The 17,967-nt window shown below is 40.2% G+C and overlaps 1 protein-coding gene across 3 annotated transcripts in view; it reads right to left on the reverse strand.

The window, feature by feature from the left end:
* FAM20B (FAM20B, glycosaminoglycan xylosylkinase) overlaps positions 1-17,967 on the reverse strand; it is a 51,301-nt gene that overhangs the window by 13,128 nt on the left and 20,206 nt on the right. For all 3 annotated transcript variants that reach the window (XM_003785678.2, XM_023510838.1, XM_023510839.1), the window contains 2 exons: positions 14,094-14,180; positions 11,008-11,117 (listed from right to left, as the gene is read on the reverse strand). In XM_003785678.2, coding sequence (XP_003785726.1) covers positions 11,008-11,117; positions 14,094-14,180 — 197 coding nt within the window. The remainder of the gene's footprint in view (positions 1-11,007; positions 11,118-14,093; positions 14,181-17,967) is intronic.

The raw sequence follows: 17,967 nt of genomic DNA on the forward strand, positions 1-17,967 counted from the left end.
CACACCCTCTCCCTAGACTTTGCCAGGAAGAAATAGAGCTCCTGAACAGACCAATTTCAAGCCTTGTGATTAAAGAAACAATAAAAAAATCTTCCAACAACAAAAAAATGCCCTGGTCTGGATGGCGTCACACCAAAATTCTATCAAGCCTTCAAGGAAGAGCTTATTCCCATACTGTAGAAATTATTCCAAAAAATTGAGGAGGAAGGAATCTTCCCTAACATGTTCTACGAAGCAAACATCACCCTGATACCGAAACCAGAAAAAGACACAACTAAAAAAGGAGACTTTCAGACCAATTTCACTAATGAATATAGATGCGAAAATTCTCAATAAAATCCTAGTGAATAGACTACAACTTATCATCAAAAAAGTCATACATCATGATCAAGCAGGTCTCATCCCAGGGATGCAAAGCTGGTTTAACATACACAAGTCCATAAATGTTATCCACCCTATAACAGAAGCAAAAACAAAGACCATATGATCCTCTCAATAGATGCACAAAAAGCATTCGATAAAATCCAGCATCCTTTCTAATTAGAACACTGAAGAGTAGAGGCATAGGTGACACATTTCTTTTTTTTTCCCCCTGCAGTTTTTGGCCAGGGCTAGGTTTGAACCTGCCACCTCCAGCATATGGGGCCAGCACCCTACTCCTCTGAGCCACAGGCACTGCCCAGTGGCACATTTCTTAAACTGATCGAAGCTATCTATGACAAACCCACAACTAATATTACTGAATGGAATAAAACTGAAAGCTTTTCCTCTTAGAACTGGAACTAGACTAGTAATGGTTCCTCTGTCACCATTACTATTCAACATACTGCTAGAAGTTGTAGCCAATACAGTTAGGCAAGACAAGGAAATAAAGGACATCCAAATGGGAGCAGAGGATGTCAAACTCTCCTTCTTTGCTGACAATATGATTTTATACTTACAGAACCCCAAAGACTCAACCACAAGACTCCTGGAAGTCATCAAAAAATACAGTAATGTCTCAGGATATAAAATCAATGTCCACAAGTCAGTAGCCTTTGTATACACCAATAACAGCCAAGATGAGAGGCTAATTAAGGACACAACTCCCTTCACCATAGCTTCAAAGAAAATGAAATACCTAGGAATATACCTAACAAAAGAGGGGAAGGACCTCTATAAAGAAAATTAGGAAACTCTAAGAAAAGAAATAGCAGAGAATATTAACAAATGGAAGAGCATACCATGCTGATGGCTGGGAAGAATCAACATTGTGAAAATGTCTACACTTCCAGGCGGCGCCTGTGGCTCAAAGGAGTAAGGTGCCATAATCTGGAGGTGGTAGTTTCAAAACCGGCCCAAGCCAAAAAAAAAAAAAAAAAAAAAGTCTATACTTCCCAAAGTAATCTACCGATTCAATGCCATCCCTATTAAAATACCAATATCATACTTTCAAGACTTGGAAAAAATGATTCTGAGGTTTTTTGGGGTTTTTTTGGCAGCTATTTTTTGGCCAGGGCCAGGCTTGAACCCGCTACCTCTGGCATATGGGGCCGGCGCCCTACTCCTTTGAGCCACAGGCGCCACCCTGATTCTGAGTTCTGTATGGAACCAGAAAAAAACCCATATAGCTAAGGCAGTTCTTAGTATTAAAAACAAAGCCGGGGGCATCAGCATACCAGATTTTAGGCTGTACTACAAAGCCATAGTGGTCAAGACAGCATGGTACTGACACAAAAATAGAGACACAGACATTTGGAATAGAATAGAAAACCAGGAAATGAAACTAACATCTTACAACCACCTTATTTTCGATAAACCAAACAAAAATATACCTTGGGGGAAAGACTCCCAATTCAGTAAATGGTGCTGAGAGAACTGGATATCCACATGTAAAAGACTGAAATTGGACCCACACCTTTCCCCACTCACAAAAATTGATTCAAGATGGATAAAGGACTTAAATTTAAGGCATGAAACAATAAAAATCCTCAGAGAAAGCATAGGAAAAACACCAGAAGATATTGGCCTGGGGAAAGACTTCACGAAGAACACTGCCATGGCAATTGCAATAACAACAAAAATAAACAGATGGGACTTAATTAAACTGAAAAGCTTCTGTACAGCTAAGGAGACAACAACTAAAGCAAATAGACAACCTATACAATGGGAAAGGATATTTGCATATTTTGAATCAGGCAAAAGCTTGATAACTAGGATCTATAGAGAACTCAAATTAATCCACATGAAAAAAGCCAACAATCTCATATATCAATGGGCAAGATACATGAATAGAACCTTCTCTAAAGAAGACAAATGGCTAAAAAACATATGAAAAAATGCTCACCATCCCTAATTATTAGAGAGACGCAAATCAAAACCACCCTGAGATACCATCTAACCCCAGCAAGAATGGCCCACATCACAAAATCTCAAAACTGCAGAGGCTGGCATATATGTGGAGAGAAGGGAACACTTTTACACTGTTGGTGGGACTGCAAACTAATACAACCTGTTTACACTTTTTGAAGCTGCCACTTCCAGTATATGTGGCTAGCCTGAGCCACAGGTGCCGCCTGTATACAACCTTTTTGGAAGGAAGTATGGAGAACCCTCAAAGAACTCAAGCTAGACCTCCCATTTCATCCTGCAATCCCATTCCCAGGAATCTACCCAGAAGGAAAAAAATCCTTTTATCATAAGGACACTTGCACTAGATTGTTTATTGCAGCTCAATTTACAATCACCAAAATGTGGAAACAGTTTAAATGCCCACCAACCCAGGAATGGATTACAAACTCTGGTATATGTACACCATGGAATACTAATCAGTCATTAAAAAAAATGAAGACTTCATAGCTTTTGTATTAACATGGATGGAAGTGGAACACATTACTCTTAGTAAAGCATCTCAAGAATGGAGAAGCATGAATCCTATGTACTCAATTTTGATATGAGGACAACTAATGGCAATTAATGACATGGTGGGAGTGGGGGAAGGGGAGAGCAAAGAGAGAAAGGAGGAGAAAGGGGTGGGAAAAAGGAAGAGCAGAGAGAGGGAAGGAGGGAGGGGGGTGGGGTCTTGGTGTGTGCCACACCTTTTGGGGGCAAGACACGATTGTAAGAGGGACTTTACCTAACAAATGCAATCAGTGTGACCTGGTTTCTTGTACTCTCGAGGAATCCCGAACAATTAAAAAAAAAAAAATACATATTTCAAAATGCAAGAGAATCCTTGGAGAGAAGAAAATATGTGTTCATTACACATTTTGCACCTAATGTCATTTACCCTAGCTATGTTTATATGTCTGGTCACTTACAGCAATGGCTTCAAATCCCTCCCTATATCCACGCCACCCTGTCATGGAACTTTGTACTGCCCTCCCATTTTGACTCTGGCTCAGCAAAGAGGCTTGCTTCAGGCCAACAGGATGTGGAGTGACCCGATCAAAGCCCATATTGGTGGTTGCCAGGGAGAGAAAGAATGGGGAGAAACAGCTGAGGGGTATGAAGTATGGAAATGTTTTGAAATTAGTTCATGCAGCATCAGAAATATGCTAAATGCCACTGAATTATGCACTTTAAAGTGATGAGTTTTATTTTATGCAAATGTAACCTCAATAAATGTTTTAAAAACTTAAAAAAATTATAAAAGAGATATTTTATAAAGTAACTGCCTGTACTCTTCAACAATGTCAAAGTCATATAAAACAAGGGAAGTGAAGATTGTTAAAAGGACTGATAGATTTCTACAAGGCCAAAAAAAAAAAAAAATTCTTAAGCAAAGTCAAAACAATTTAAAAAGTTAGGAAAGAACATTTACATCTCATCTCATAAAGGACTGCCCACCCTAGGTATGAGCTCCTATAAATCTATAAGGCCAATGACACCACAAAAAATGAGCAAAGGATAAGAAAAGACAATTAATAGAAAATACAAATGGCTCTTAAACAAATAAAAAGGTGACACATAACAAAATAGACAAAACCCAGAAGTTTGATAATGCTTGGTTGGTGAAGTTAAGGAAAAGAGGCACTGTCATGTATTACCCCTGAGGGTCTAAACTGGTTAAACACCTATGCAGAACAATGTAGCAATACCTATCAAAATTTAAAATGCGTATGCCTTTTGACCCAGCACTGCCACTTTTAGAAATATTTGCTCATGTGTGAAATAATATACATACAAAGTAATTTGGGCTAACAGTGGTTGTAAAAATAAAATACTGGAACATGTAAGTCCAATAAGAGACTAGTTAAGTGAATTATGGTAGATCCATAAAATGGAATACTTTGCAGCTGGTTAAACAATAAAAGAATAAGCCACATGTGTAAAATGGTAGAGTTAAAAATATGTATTCATATTTCAAACACAAAAAAGATAGAAATTAATAATAGAGGTTTCCACTGGGAGGAAGGGGAAGGAACTAGATGGATGGAAGAAAAAAAAACTTTTCATTGAATTTCACTCAATTTTGGATTGTTACTATATTAATGATAAAAAAAACAATACACTGCTTGGTACAGGAAATTTGTTGCCTATAGGAAAAAATCCAAACTCCTGAGTTTTGTAAATAAGCCTCTTCATAATTTGAAGGGCATATACTGTATTGGCTGAGAGTTTGGGGTCAGGTTACAGGGGTTAAAATGTAGACTAGGTCTGTCAGGAGACTGCGATAACATCCAGGCATGTTATTTCCTCTCTCTACACATCCTATGGCAATGCTCAGCACAGTGCCCAACACGCTGTCGGAGACCAATCAATGCCAGCTATTTATCATTAAGAACATGGCTCAATCTACCTTTCCAGACTTCAATATACCCACCCACTTCAGTGCTATGAGCCTGAAGCTCTGAACCTTTTTAAAAAATTTATTGTTGGGGATTCATTGAGGGTCCAAGAAACCAGGTTACACTGATTGCATTGGTTAGGTAAAGTTCCTCTGAAGCTCTGAACCTTTGACTATTTCCTGGATATGCCAAATTTTAAAAACTGGTTTTGTGATCACTGTCTCTAAGCTTTCCTAGGGTGAAATGTCAATTGGGATTTCAGTCTCCTGGGATCACTGAAGACAGATTTTTATCTATGCCTCCAGCCAAGACTTCTTTCCTAAGCTGTAGACTTTACAAACCTACTTAATATTTACTCCTGAAAATTCCCGTCAAGGAAACAAAATACCCAAAATTCATTCTCTTCCTTCCTCTACTGCATCTCCTGAAAGGCTCCTTTCCCTACAGTCCTGAAACTTCATTATTAGAGTCATCTAATCCAGAAATCTGGGAGTCTTTCTTAATTTCTGTCCTCTTTTTCAACTGCCTTTCCTAGCTGAAATGGTCACCCAATTCTTTTCATTCTAATTTTTAGTACCTCTTAAATCTTTCTATTTCCTCTCCCTGCTTCCTTCTTTCCTTCCTTTTTTTTAAGAGATGGAATCTCACTGTGTTGCCCAGGCTGGAGCACACTGGCACAATCATAGCTCACTGCAGTCTCAAACCCCTGGGCTTAAGTAATCCACCTCCTGAGTAGGCTAGGAATACAGGTGTGTGGCACCACACCTGGCTAAGTTTTTATTTTTTGTAGAGATGGGGTCTTGCTATGTTGCCCAGGCTGGTATTGAACTTTTGGGCTCAAGCAATCCTCCGGCCTTGACCTCTCAAAGTGCTGGGATTATATAGGCATGAGCCACTGAGCCTGGCCTCCTATTCCTGCTTTAGTTCTGTCTCTTACTACATACAACTTTACAACACCAGCCCCCAAATGCTCTCAACTCCTGATTCTCCCCTTCCCAATTCATCTTCTATGATGCTGTTACAATTGGTTTTCTCTTTCTTTTCTTTTCTTTTTTTTTTAATTGAGACAGAGTCTCCCTTTGTTGTGCTGGGTAGAATGCCCTGGCATCATAACTCACAGCAACTTCAGTCTCCTGGGATCAAGAGATCCTCTTGCCTCAGCCTCCCAAGTAGCTGGGACTACAGGCATCTGCCATAATGCCTGGTTAGTTTTTCTATTTTAAGTAGAGACAGGGTCTCACTCTTACTCAGGCTGATGTCAAACTCGTGAATTCAAGAAATCCACCTACCTCAGCCTCCCAGAGTGCTAGGATTACAGGCATGAGCCACCACGCCCAGCGCCCAGTTAGTTTTCTAAATACAAACATCGTTTTTCCATGTACAAACGCTTTAAATGGCCTCCCAGGGCCAAGAGAAAATCTCTCCTAAGAATGGTGCACAGGGCCTTCAGTTACACTGCCCTACTGCCTTCTCCACTTGTCAACCCCACACATATCCCTTTCTTCAGCTAAACTAGTCCCCAGAGCCATCACACTCTTCTTTCATGCTTGTCACCGTTAACTGCTCTGTCCTTCACCTGAAACAGCATTAACTCATGGGGCCTATGAGCTGAAGGGGAACAAAGTTACATATTTATTTTCACTAAGCTCTACCTTAAAATTACCATTCCTTCGATTATAATGGTAGGGAATGAACCATAATATTGGCATTGCCCATCACTTTGTCATTAAAAGAAGCGGCATATTTTTCACATTGTTTTAGCATTGCTGCAGATATCTCATAGTGCCCTTTCTGTTCATAGTTTGAAAATACTGCAGTGACTAGCTCTCTGATAGATCTTATATAATGTGTTAATAACAAAGCACATGATACTGTACTATGTATCATAAACTTGCTTTTTGTAATTTTTTTTTTGAGACAAGGTTTCACTCAGTCACCCAAACTAGAGTGCCATGGCCTCAGCCTAGCCCACAGTGACCTCAAACTCCTAGGCCAAGCAATCTTCGGGCCGCAGCATCCCAAGTAGTTGAAACTGTAGATGCCTACCACTATGTCCAGTTAATTTTTCTTTTTTTAGTAGAGATGAGGTCTCACTTTGCTCAGGGTGGTCTGGAACTCCTGACTTCAAGCAGTCCTCTTGGCCTCCAAGAGTGCTAGGATAACAGCCATGAGCTACCACACCCAGCCACTTTTTATATCAAAGTTATACCTCAATAATTTTTGTTTCATGTATAAGTTTATGTATTTTAAGTCATTTAAACGCTATTCTGAGAAAGGATCCATAAGCATCCTCAGACTGTCAAAGGAGTCTCTAACACAAAAAGAGTTATGTCCAAACCTAGAATGTTCTTTCACATCGTATCTACCTGGGGGACTGCTATCATTTCCTTTAAGGCTTGTTTAAAATATCACCTTCAGAAATTAACTATTGACTCGGCACCTGTGGCTCAAGTGGCTAGGGCGCCAGCCACATACACCTCAGGTGGCAGGTTCGAATCCAGCCTGGCCCGCCAAACAACAATGACGCCTGCAACCAAACCAAAAAATAGCCGGGCGTTGTGGCAGGCACCTGTGGTCTCAGCTACTTGGGAGGCTGAGGCAAGAGAATCACCTAAGCTCAAGAGTTTGAGGTTGCTGTGAGCCATGACACCATGGCACTCTACCCAGGGCAACAGCTTGAGGCTTTGTCTCAAAAAAAAAAAAAAAGAAAAGAAAAGGAAAGAAATTAACTGTCACCCTGGCCCTAACTTCTAGATAGCCCCTCCATACTCCACTGGCCCCTTATACATGTCTGGCTCCCCTGTTAGACAAAGTTCTTTGAAGGCAAGAAAGTCTACCCATTCTGTATATTTAGCATCTAGCTCACAGCCTGTCACACAAGAGTGAAATACAGTTCTGTTGAATAAATGAATACAAAAGTACACAAACAGATAAAAAAATAAAATCTAGGTTTGAGGGTGGTGCCTGTGGCTCAAGGGGGGCGCTGGCCCTTATACCGGAGGTGGTGGGTTCAAACTCGGCCCTGGGCCAAAAACTACAACAACAACAACAACAACAACAAAAGAAAATCTAGGTTTGAATCCTGGCTAACAGTAGCTTTGTGATTTTTGTTTGTTTGTTTGTTTGTTTTTCAGACAGAATTTCACTCTGTCACCCTGGGTAGAGTGCCATGGCATCATCATAGCTCACAGTAACCTCAAACTCTTGAGCTCAAGCAATCTTCTTGCCTCAGTTTTTTCCATTTTTAAGTAGAGGCAGGGTCTCCCTCTTACTCAGGCTGGTCTCAAACTCCTGAGCTCAAGCAATTCACCCATCTTGGCCTCCCAGAGCACTAGGATTACAGGCATGAGCCACTGCACCTGGCCAGCTTTGTGACTTTGGGAAAATCATTTAATCCTTCTTGGCCTCCTTTCTTGGGCACGCAATGTAGGTAACATCTCTCCTACTTACTGTACTACTTAAGAGGATGAAATAAAGTAACGGCATTAAAGTGCTTTGTCAAGTTGCAAGAGCTACACGGAATTTAGCCACTATTATACCAACTTACCTAGTAATACATTAAAAAAAAAACTGTGCCAAGAGAATGCAAAGACAAGCCACACATTGGGAGAAAATATTTGCAAAAGACACACCGGATAAAGGACTGGCATCCAAAATATACAAAGAACTCAACAATAAGGAAACAGCCAACCTAATCTATGGGCTAAAGACCTTAAAAGATACCTCATCAGAGAATATACACAGATAGCAAATAAACATATGAAAATATGCTCTACTTCATATGACATCAGGGAGTGCAAATTAATACCATCAGATACCACTATATACCTATTAGAATGGTCAAAATCCAGAATATGATGACAGCAAATGGTGACAAGGATGAGGAGTAACAGGAACTTCTGGTTCACTGCTGGTAGGAATACAGAATGGTATAGCCATTTTGGAACAGTTTGCTGGTTTCTTGTAAAACTAAACATACTCTTATCATATGATCCAGCTATGGGCTACGCTAGATCACATAGTCTCCGTATTTACACTTTCTGGTATTTTCCCCAAAGAGTTAAAAACTTAAGTCTGTACAAAAACCTGCACAAAGAAGTTTATTGCAGCACAATTGCCAAAACTTGGCAGCAACCAAAATGCCCTTTAGTAGGTGAATGGATAAATAGACTGTGACATATCTAATAGAATAACAGTAACAAGCAGTAACAAGAAGTTAAAGAAGCTCGGGCAGCACCTATGGCTCACTGGGTAGGGTGTCTGCCCTGTATACTGAGGGTGGCAGGTTCAAACCCGGCCCTGCCCAAATTGCAACAAAAAAATAGCCAGGAGTTGTGGTGGGCACCTGTAGTCCCAGCTACTTGGGAGGCTGAGGTAAGAGAATCGCCTAAACCCAGGAGTTGAAGGTTGCTGTGAGCTATGTGACGCCACAACACTCTACGAAGGGCAATAAAGTGAGACTCTGTCTCTAGAAAAAAAAAAAAAAAGAAGTTAAAGAAGCCAATCTGAAAAGGTTACATATTGTGCCTGTGATTCCAACTGCATGGAAAAGGCAAAATGTGGAGCCAGTAAAAAGACCTAACAGAAGGGATGAACTGGTGGAGCATCGAGGGTTTTTAAACCAGTGAAAATATTCCGTGGTCTATTACAATGATGTATGCATGCCAATATATATTTGTCCAAATCCACAGAACATGCAATACCAAGAGCGAATCCTAATGTAAACTATGGATCCTAGGTGATTACGGTAACAACCGTACCACTCAGACATGTGATGTTTATAATGTGGGAGGCTACACATGTGTGGTGGCAGAAGTACTTGGAAAGTCTGTGTATCTTCCTCTCTATTTTGCTGTGAATCTAAAACTGCTCTAAAAAAAAGAGTCTTAAAGACACAACAAAAACAAGGCTGTGCTAAGACCAATCCATTATTAAAAACCTCATCTCTAACCAAATACTTCTACCTCCCTATGATGGGGGGTGTCCGTAACCTCATCATTCTCCAAATATACCAATCTCATATTACTTTCAGGTCTTTATTCCAATTATTACTTTCTGTTACTCTGCCTCATACCCTTTCCTCTTTGCTGCCTGGATTAAGTCATACTAATCCTTCAATACTTAGTCCAAGTGTTAGTAACCTCCTTCACAAATCTCGTCTGGCCTTTCCACATTTGTACAATGTACCAGAGTTAACCTGTGAGTCTCTGAAGAGCAGGGACCCTGCCTTATTTATGACCCCCGCCATCCCAGCACCCACCAGGAATTCATGTTTGCTGAGCTGAAAAAGGTGATTAGAAAATATCTGAAACAAATCAGTGACACCCTATGCTTTTGGTTATCTCCAAGAAAAGCATAGCCCAAGCCTTACTCGGTCCCAAGTCCTTTAAATATTCAGTTTTAGTTCATTTTAAATGTAAATCCATTCATTCACTCCACCAAAAAGCAAGGTGAAGTTTATCTTGCAATGTCTGTTTCAACAGTCATAGCATAGTGTAGAGAGTACCCTGTTACTTAAAGTCACCAGGAAGAGGTTGAAACATGAGACTACAGCACCTTTGAATTCTTCCCATTCTCTTCATTTCCACAAGAATAGGAGAAGGTTAGCTCAGAGCCTGCACCACAGAATAAGATATGGAAAAGAGAGGCCAGAGGCACCACAGCCAGCTCCATGCACAAGGTGTTACAGGCTGACAACTGCAGAGTAGTAGGGGTTAGTAGAGGGCGATCTTCTAGGCACAATACAACCCTACAAAGGAACTAAAGAAACACCAACAAACTCACAGAGTTGCTCACTCTCTAACTCGCTTACAGAGTTGCTTTAAGATTTCCTCAAGTCTAAAGAGACAGGAGAAATTCCTCAAGAAAGCACATGTATATGAAAAAACAAGCCAAGCATTATGCAAATAATAACCAATTTAGGCCAAATTCTGAGTTGAAACTTAGCTGTAAAACCCATCAGAAGAAAATGTAGTTATTCCCTGCTTTCACTATCAGTAAGAGACCTTCCTTCTTACCTCACAGACACACTTGGGTGAGCATTGGAGAAAGCTTACGATTTCCTGCCGTCTACTTTTAGATTCATTATCCTGAGAAACCTGAGAACAGATTGTCTGATTTGCTTTGGTGTTTCTTTTGAGTTCTTCGATTTCTAAACGTTATGAGCCAGCTCTGCTCAATGACGCCCATTTAATTTATTAGCTATTCCCCACCTAGATGTCCTCTGTAATCTTCTTACCTGCACTGAGGAAGGTGCTCAGCAGCTGCTCTGTGGCAACAGGCTTGATCTCTGTTCGCAGATTAACAAATCTGCCAACCACCAACGGGGCTCGGCGGAAACCCAGAATCCTGGTTTGGAAAGTTGAAGAACAGAAAAAAAAAATCTTTGTATTTTAAGTAAAATCAATGTATTTTAAGTAATGGATCAAACATCATAGCTAATCACAGTAAATGTGTAACATAGCTTTTGGAGCTAAGTAGGTAAATCTTATTTTTTAAAAGGACATACATTTAGGAATTTAATGTCAAGATGCATTCAATTTAATACAATCTCCAGCAAAAAGGATAAGGTAAATCTGGTAAAATTGAACAATTGAACAATGGTTCAATTAGTGGGTAAATGGGTTCATTATGCCATTCTTTCTACTTTTGTTAAGAAATTTTTTTGTAATAAAAACTAAAAATAAAATTTGAAGCATAAGAAAAAAAACAGGGCTAATCTCATACATGGGTTCAAGCTTTGGATGAAATAGCAAACTGACAAAAAACTATTCAGATTAACCTAAAAGGATAAACCTCCAGGACAACTCAAATATAGTCACATATGAAGATCTCTCTAATGCTCAAAAAGTACTACCTTACAGTTGAAAATGATCTGTTTTTTAAACGACTTACCCAGCTAAAAAATACACACTCACTAATGCAAAGGTGGAGGGACAGAATTTAGAACACAGAAAATTTATAATGAAGAACATAAAGATCACCCCAGAAGTAACTACCGGTACAACCCTTCTGGCATATAAGCATTTTTTCCTTTACGTGTACATACAAACATACATATGCACACTTATATATATATGTATAATTGAGATTATGCCATATGTAGTTTTGTATGCTGCTTTAAACTCATTACATCATGAACTTTCCCCCACATCATTAGAAAGCCTTCAAAAATGGCTACATAATAAACAATCCATTGTTGAGAGCTGCTGATTCTCTGCTAAACCCATCAAGATCAACCACGATTTGTCAAAATAACATAGAAATCAAGAGAACCCCAAGGCCAGAGAGGTGGTTAAATCTGAATGTAATAGAGAAATAGCAACCCAAAGCAGAAAAGCAGTCAGGAACCATAAGTGAAATGAAGGTTAGGAAGTAATTTTTCTCCCCACTGACCACTGCCAGGCCAAAGAACAACAGCCAGGTTAGTGCTAAGTGGCAATATCACAGTGGCACTTGAGCCTGGCTACAGTGGCACCTAACAAAAGAGGTCAGGGAATTGGCCAGAGAATGTCGGATTTTGAGGTAAGGAAGGGTTTTGAAATACAAGACCTTCAAAGTACAAATCAAATGTAACAATTTTTGTGTAAAAAATACTTATGCTCTGCTCTAAGTTAAAAAATAACTAACAGCAGTGTCCTGATGTGAAAAGACAAACTTTGCAAAACAAAAATAACAGGCTCAGCACCTGTGGCTCAAGCGGCTAAGGCGCCAGCCACAAATACCTGAGCTGGCAGGTTCGAATCCAGCCCAGGCCCATCAAACAACAATGATAGCTGCAACCAAAAAACAGCTGGGTGTTGTGGCGGGCACCTATAATCCCAGCTACTTGGGAGGCGGAGGCAGGAGAATCGCTTGAGTCCCGGAGTTGGAGGTTGCTATGAGCTGTGATACCACAGCACTCTACCTAGGGTGACAGCTTGAGATTCTGTTTCAAAAAAAAAAAAGCCATAAGTAGCACACAAACGTCAATGTGTCTTTCTGCCAATAAAGTACTGTCTTTTTCTTAATCTTTGCCATTTTCAACAGGTAAAAATAGTGTACCATTGTTTCATGAATTTTAAAAATTTCTGATGAGGATGAACTTCTCCATATTTGTTAGTAATCGATAAGATAATTCCTATTCAGTTAACAACTTGTGTTCTCAACCCATTTTCTTTTCTTTTCTTTTTTTTTTTTTTGAGACAGAGTCTCACTATGTTGCCCTCAGTAGAGTACCTTGACTCACAGCTCACAGCAACCTCAAACTCTTGGGCTTAAGCAATTTTCTTGCCTCAAGCCTCCTGAGTAGCTGGGACTACAGTTGACCACCACAATGCCAGGCTATTTTTTGGTTGCAGTTGTCATTGTTGTTTAGCAGACCCAGGCAGCGCTCCAGCTTTGGTGTATGTGGCTAGTGCCCTACTCATTGAGCTACGGGCGCTGAGCCTCAAACCATTTTCCATCAGAGTTTTTTAGCAAACATATAGATTTGTATGGCACTTATATTAAAGCTATTAACACACAGATTACTTTAGCTTTTAAATTCTCATGCTGTTTCTGAACATACAAGCTAATTTTTCTTATTAAGTCTACTGGACTTTTTCTTTGTGATTTTTAAAATTATTGCTTTTATGCTTACAAAGTCCTAATTTGCCTTCATTTTTTTCTGTTTTCCTTATAGATTCATCTTTTAAACAAATATTGTTAATAATTTCTTTGAAAGTCTGTCGATATGCCCTGATAAAAGGCTAGCCAGAAGAGCATGTGGGATACCAGATAGTTCAGCTACAAGATTCCAGACTAGCAAACAGCTGAAAATAATAATTTTCCTAGTTAACTTATAAAGCTTGAATTCATATCTATTTTTCTTTTGGAATTATTTTGGTTTTTACAAGTTGTGCATAAAGGACAATAAAACTCATTATATAATTCATGCTGTATGTTTCCAGCATGTGGGGATCAGTCAGTGTTACTTAAAAACAAAAACACATACAAAAAAAACAATAGGACTGCCAAGCCCAATTAATGGCCAGTTTGATTCAGGAATTTGAGTTTAAAAGTTACTTACTAAGAATATCTTCATTCATGATAATGATAGACAGCATGCCAAGAATGAAATGACTTAAAAAATTCTAGAGTTAAAATATTTACTTGGGTATTCTCGGTGCCATATGAATTATGAGGGACCCATCCAAGTTTAATGGGACTAGTTAATCAGCTATCTGAAATAGGTCACATGTCAGTTATGAGCACTGCATGCTTTAGAAAGAGCCCACAAGTCCCCTTCAAAAGAGATTTTAATAAGGAAACAAAATGAACATAACCTATGGGGATTACACATACCTGTCCAAATGAAAGGCTGCCACCTCTGCATTGTGTCTGTCATAACCAGCATACGGCTCCCCTTCTACCACATAGTCTCGGCTATACCTGCAAAGTGAACGGGAAGTGCAGATGGAGACAAGAACTACATGAGTACCAGAGGTGACAGCACAAAAAGCAGAACACAAACTTAACAAGCCTGATTCTACTCTACAGACACTTTCTCTGTCGGCCCTGAGAACTGTTAGCTAGATGGGGTGAAGATGAGGTGGATAAGGAAACCTGAATTCTCTGTCTGCTCCACTAATCATTCTAAGAATGAAACACGGAAGATGTTCCTTTTACCCCTCAAAGGGCATTCAATGCAGGGTAAGCACAAGTACAGGTAGTTTTCTGGAAGGCGGGAGCCATCTTTTTTTATCACTAGCACAGTGACATTAAGTAAAACGTTTATTAGACTGAAGAAATGAAGGCTTACCAGAAAGGCTGTAGTATGGCTTATAAGAGAAGTTTAGATTTCTTAGGGAAAAAACAGCCTGATATGCCTCTGTTTTTATTAATGAGAAGGCAAAGGTACCTTCAAAAAAAGTTGTTCTCATTATTTTATTCTCTCTTTTTAAGTTTATGATAATGTAGTGGAAGAAATCTTGGACTGGTAGTAATAGGTAGGTGTGGCTCTGTCATTACTGGCCTGGGTAACCTTGAGCAAAACCTTTCTTTTCTCTGGGTCACAAATTCTTTATCCTACAGTTTTAGGGGCTGGACTAGGAGGTAATTTCCAATGTTTCCTTCAACTCAAACTGCACTCTGATGATTTTTTTTTTTTTTTTTTTTTGTAGAGACAGAGTCTTACTTTGTCATCCTGGGTAGAGGGCAAGGCATCATGGCTCACAGCAACCTCCAACTCCTGGGCTTAAGCAATTCTCTTGCCTCAACCTCCCGAGTAGCTGGGACTTCAGGCGCCACCACAATGCCCGGCCATTTTTTTGTTGCAGTTTGGCCAGGGCTGGGTTTGAACCTGCCACCCTTGGTATACGGGGCCAGCACCCTACTTACTGAGCCACAGGTGCTGCCCCATTTTGATGATTTTTTATGTCACATGCATGACATAACAAAGGATAATGAAAACTGGCATGGTTCTTTCTACTAATCATTTTAAAAGATACAATTTAAACCTATTAATAGGAGAGGAAGGGTGGTGCCTATGGCTCAGTGAGTAGGGTGCGAGCCCCATATACCAAGGGTGGCAGGTTCAAACCCGGCCCTGGCCAAACTGCAACAACAAAAAAATAGCCAAGCATTGTGGTAGGTGCCTGTAGTCCCAGCTTCTCAGGAGGCTGAGGCAAGAGAATCACCTAAGCCCAGGAGCTGGAGGTTGCTGTGAGCTGTGACACCACAGCACTCTACCACGGGCAACAAAGTGAGACTCTGTCTCAAAAAAAAAAAAAAAAAAAGTACTTAATTTATCTATGATGTCACCTGAATTTCCTGAATCAAAAGGAGACCTACTAGGCTTTAAAGGAACTGTGAAATAGAAACAAACTGAGATTGAAGCAAAGCAGAGCAGTTCTACTAAGGATTGTTGGATATCCAATGCGTTTTGAAACAGCTATGGGGAAATAGAAAAGAGTAATATAAAGAGGGCAGTAACCTTCAACCTAAGTGACCTTAGAATATTAAGTCAAATCATCTCTACAAAACATATCTTCAAGGCAAAGCGGTGAAGCATTTATATTAGAAAATTGCCTTGCATTACCACCTGGTTAGACACCAGTTTCTCCTTAGCAAGGTCAATATACCCAATCCTTTATTCCTAGTGCAAAGGATTATTTAGGCTGCCTAGGTTTATACTGGCTACCTTTTAAATTAAAAGTCAATTTTTAAATACCTCTGCAGCAAAAGCTGACATTATTCAAGCACTTTTCTCTCTACTACAGGTGAAGGCTGTCCAGAAAGCTGGGGGAAAGTCCTTAAATACTTTATTTTTTAGTACTTCAGGGGAGCCACAGGAAGATATATGGTGATATGCACCATATCCCTGTCTGTGGAACATTAAAGAGCTTTCCAATACATATAACGCCTACTTGAAACAAAATGTAAAACCCTAGAGGAAATCTAGTAACTCTGGGGATGGGCTGGTGAAGAAGAGAGGGAAGAAAAAGGGAAAGGAATAAGAATCAAAATAAGCCAGGCGTGGTGGCTCACGCCTATAATCCTAGCAGTTGGGAGACTGAGGTGGGTGGATCTCCCAAGCTTACAAGTTCAAGACCAGCCTGAGCAAGGGTGAGGCTCCATCTCTTAAAAAAAATAGCTGAGCACTGTGACTGATGCCTGTAGTCTCAGCTACTTGGAAGGCTGAGGCAAGAGGATTGTTTGAGCCCAAGAGTTTGAGGTTGCTGTCAGCTGTGACACCAGAGTACTCTACCAAAGGTAACAAAGTGAGATTCTATCTTAAAAAAACAATCAATAAAAGGAATGCACTGGAGTGAGAAGGTCTGAATGCTGAGCTCATGTTTTGACTATGCAAAATACAGACAGTCACAATTCTGGATTCCATTTTCCTAATCAGTTGGACTAGCTGACTTCCAGGGTTCCCTTCAGCACTTCCTAAGATCGCTCACTCACTTCTACCTAATCCTAGGCCCCTGCCTTCTTGTTCCATTTCCACCATAACTACAGTTTTTGACTATGAAAATAAATTTACTTCTAGAATGGATAAAGCTACATGGAAAAAAAATCGCTTTTATAATGTAAGGCAAAATGTGTAAATGAAAAGTATTATTGTATTCCTACATAGGTCATCTCCCTATCCTGTACATATCTTCTGTCTCTAACAGTAGGACATGGATAACCAGGCTCCAGAAGTGCTGAAACCACGTGTGGCTATTAAAAAAAGGTAAGGACTTAGATCCTCCGCTCAGCAGAAAGCAATCCATCTTAAGTCGCTGACAGAGCAGCGAAATTCATACAGTAACTGCCAATAAATTACTCCACTCCTTTTGGTGAAGGACATCAGAGTCTGACCAAGGACATTAATTTGCACTTACATCAGGAGTAAATAGCCTCTGAGGCCCTGGGGGTCAAAACAGCATTTTGCTGGGTGTTTAGGGATGAAAGTCAATTTCTACAAGCACTTAACCCACACCCACTTTTCCCAACCTGGATAGTTCCCGGTGTAAAGCAGGATAGGTCAGTGTGTGCAGTGACTAGGAGAGTTAATACTTAAGTCAGGGGTCAAAACCCCTCACTGCGTGGGGGAGGAGAGTGCCCTAGTGTTAGGAGTGGACACAAGCTTTTGAGGAAATAGCTAGGGAGTCTAACAGAAACCAAGGACAAAGGGAGAATACAGGCTGGGTGTAGAGCGAAGGACCAGCCTGTGAGGGCTTTGACTGCTAGGTTGTAGAGATGGGTATCTGGTGGGCAACAGAAGTCCTGAATATCTTAAAGCTGAGGAGCATGGTGATAATATGGGTCTTCTGAGGAAATGGTTTTCAAGATGGTCTGGAAGAGGAAAGTAATAGGAAGGCTGCAGTGGTGGTAAGAGAGATGAGATGGAACCAAGTAGTAACTGAGGTTTATGCATTCATCTGCTGCCATCTCCCCACCCATCAGTATACCCTCTCTTTCCTCTGCTTGTGTCCTGTGTGCACACCCCGGGCCTATCTGCAAAGCACTCAGGCTGACACTGTGCACTCTCAGGAGTATCTGTCTTTTTACTTCCTGCCATCTCATCTCCCCTCAATTCTTTAGGGACAAGTGGTGGGTACAGAGAGGATCTCCTCTTGTTTAAACACTAAACACGCATAACTTTTCTCTTTATACACAAATTTAATTTAATTTTTGGTTTTGGTTTGTCTTTCTCCATTACTCTACTTTTTTTTTTTTTTTTTGGAGA

The sequence above is a fragment of the Otolemur garnettii genome, unplaced genomic scaffold, assembly GCF_000181295.1.
Source record: "Otolemur garnettii isolate 467f Iridium unplaced genomic scaffold, OtoGar3 scaffold00016, whole genome shotgun sequence".
Taxonomy (NCBI): Eukaryota; Metazoa; Chordata; class Mammalia; order Primates; family Galagidae; genus Otolemur; species Otolemur garnettii.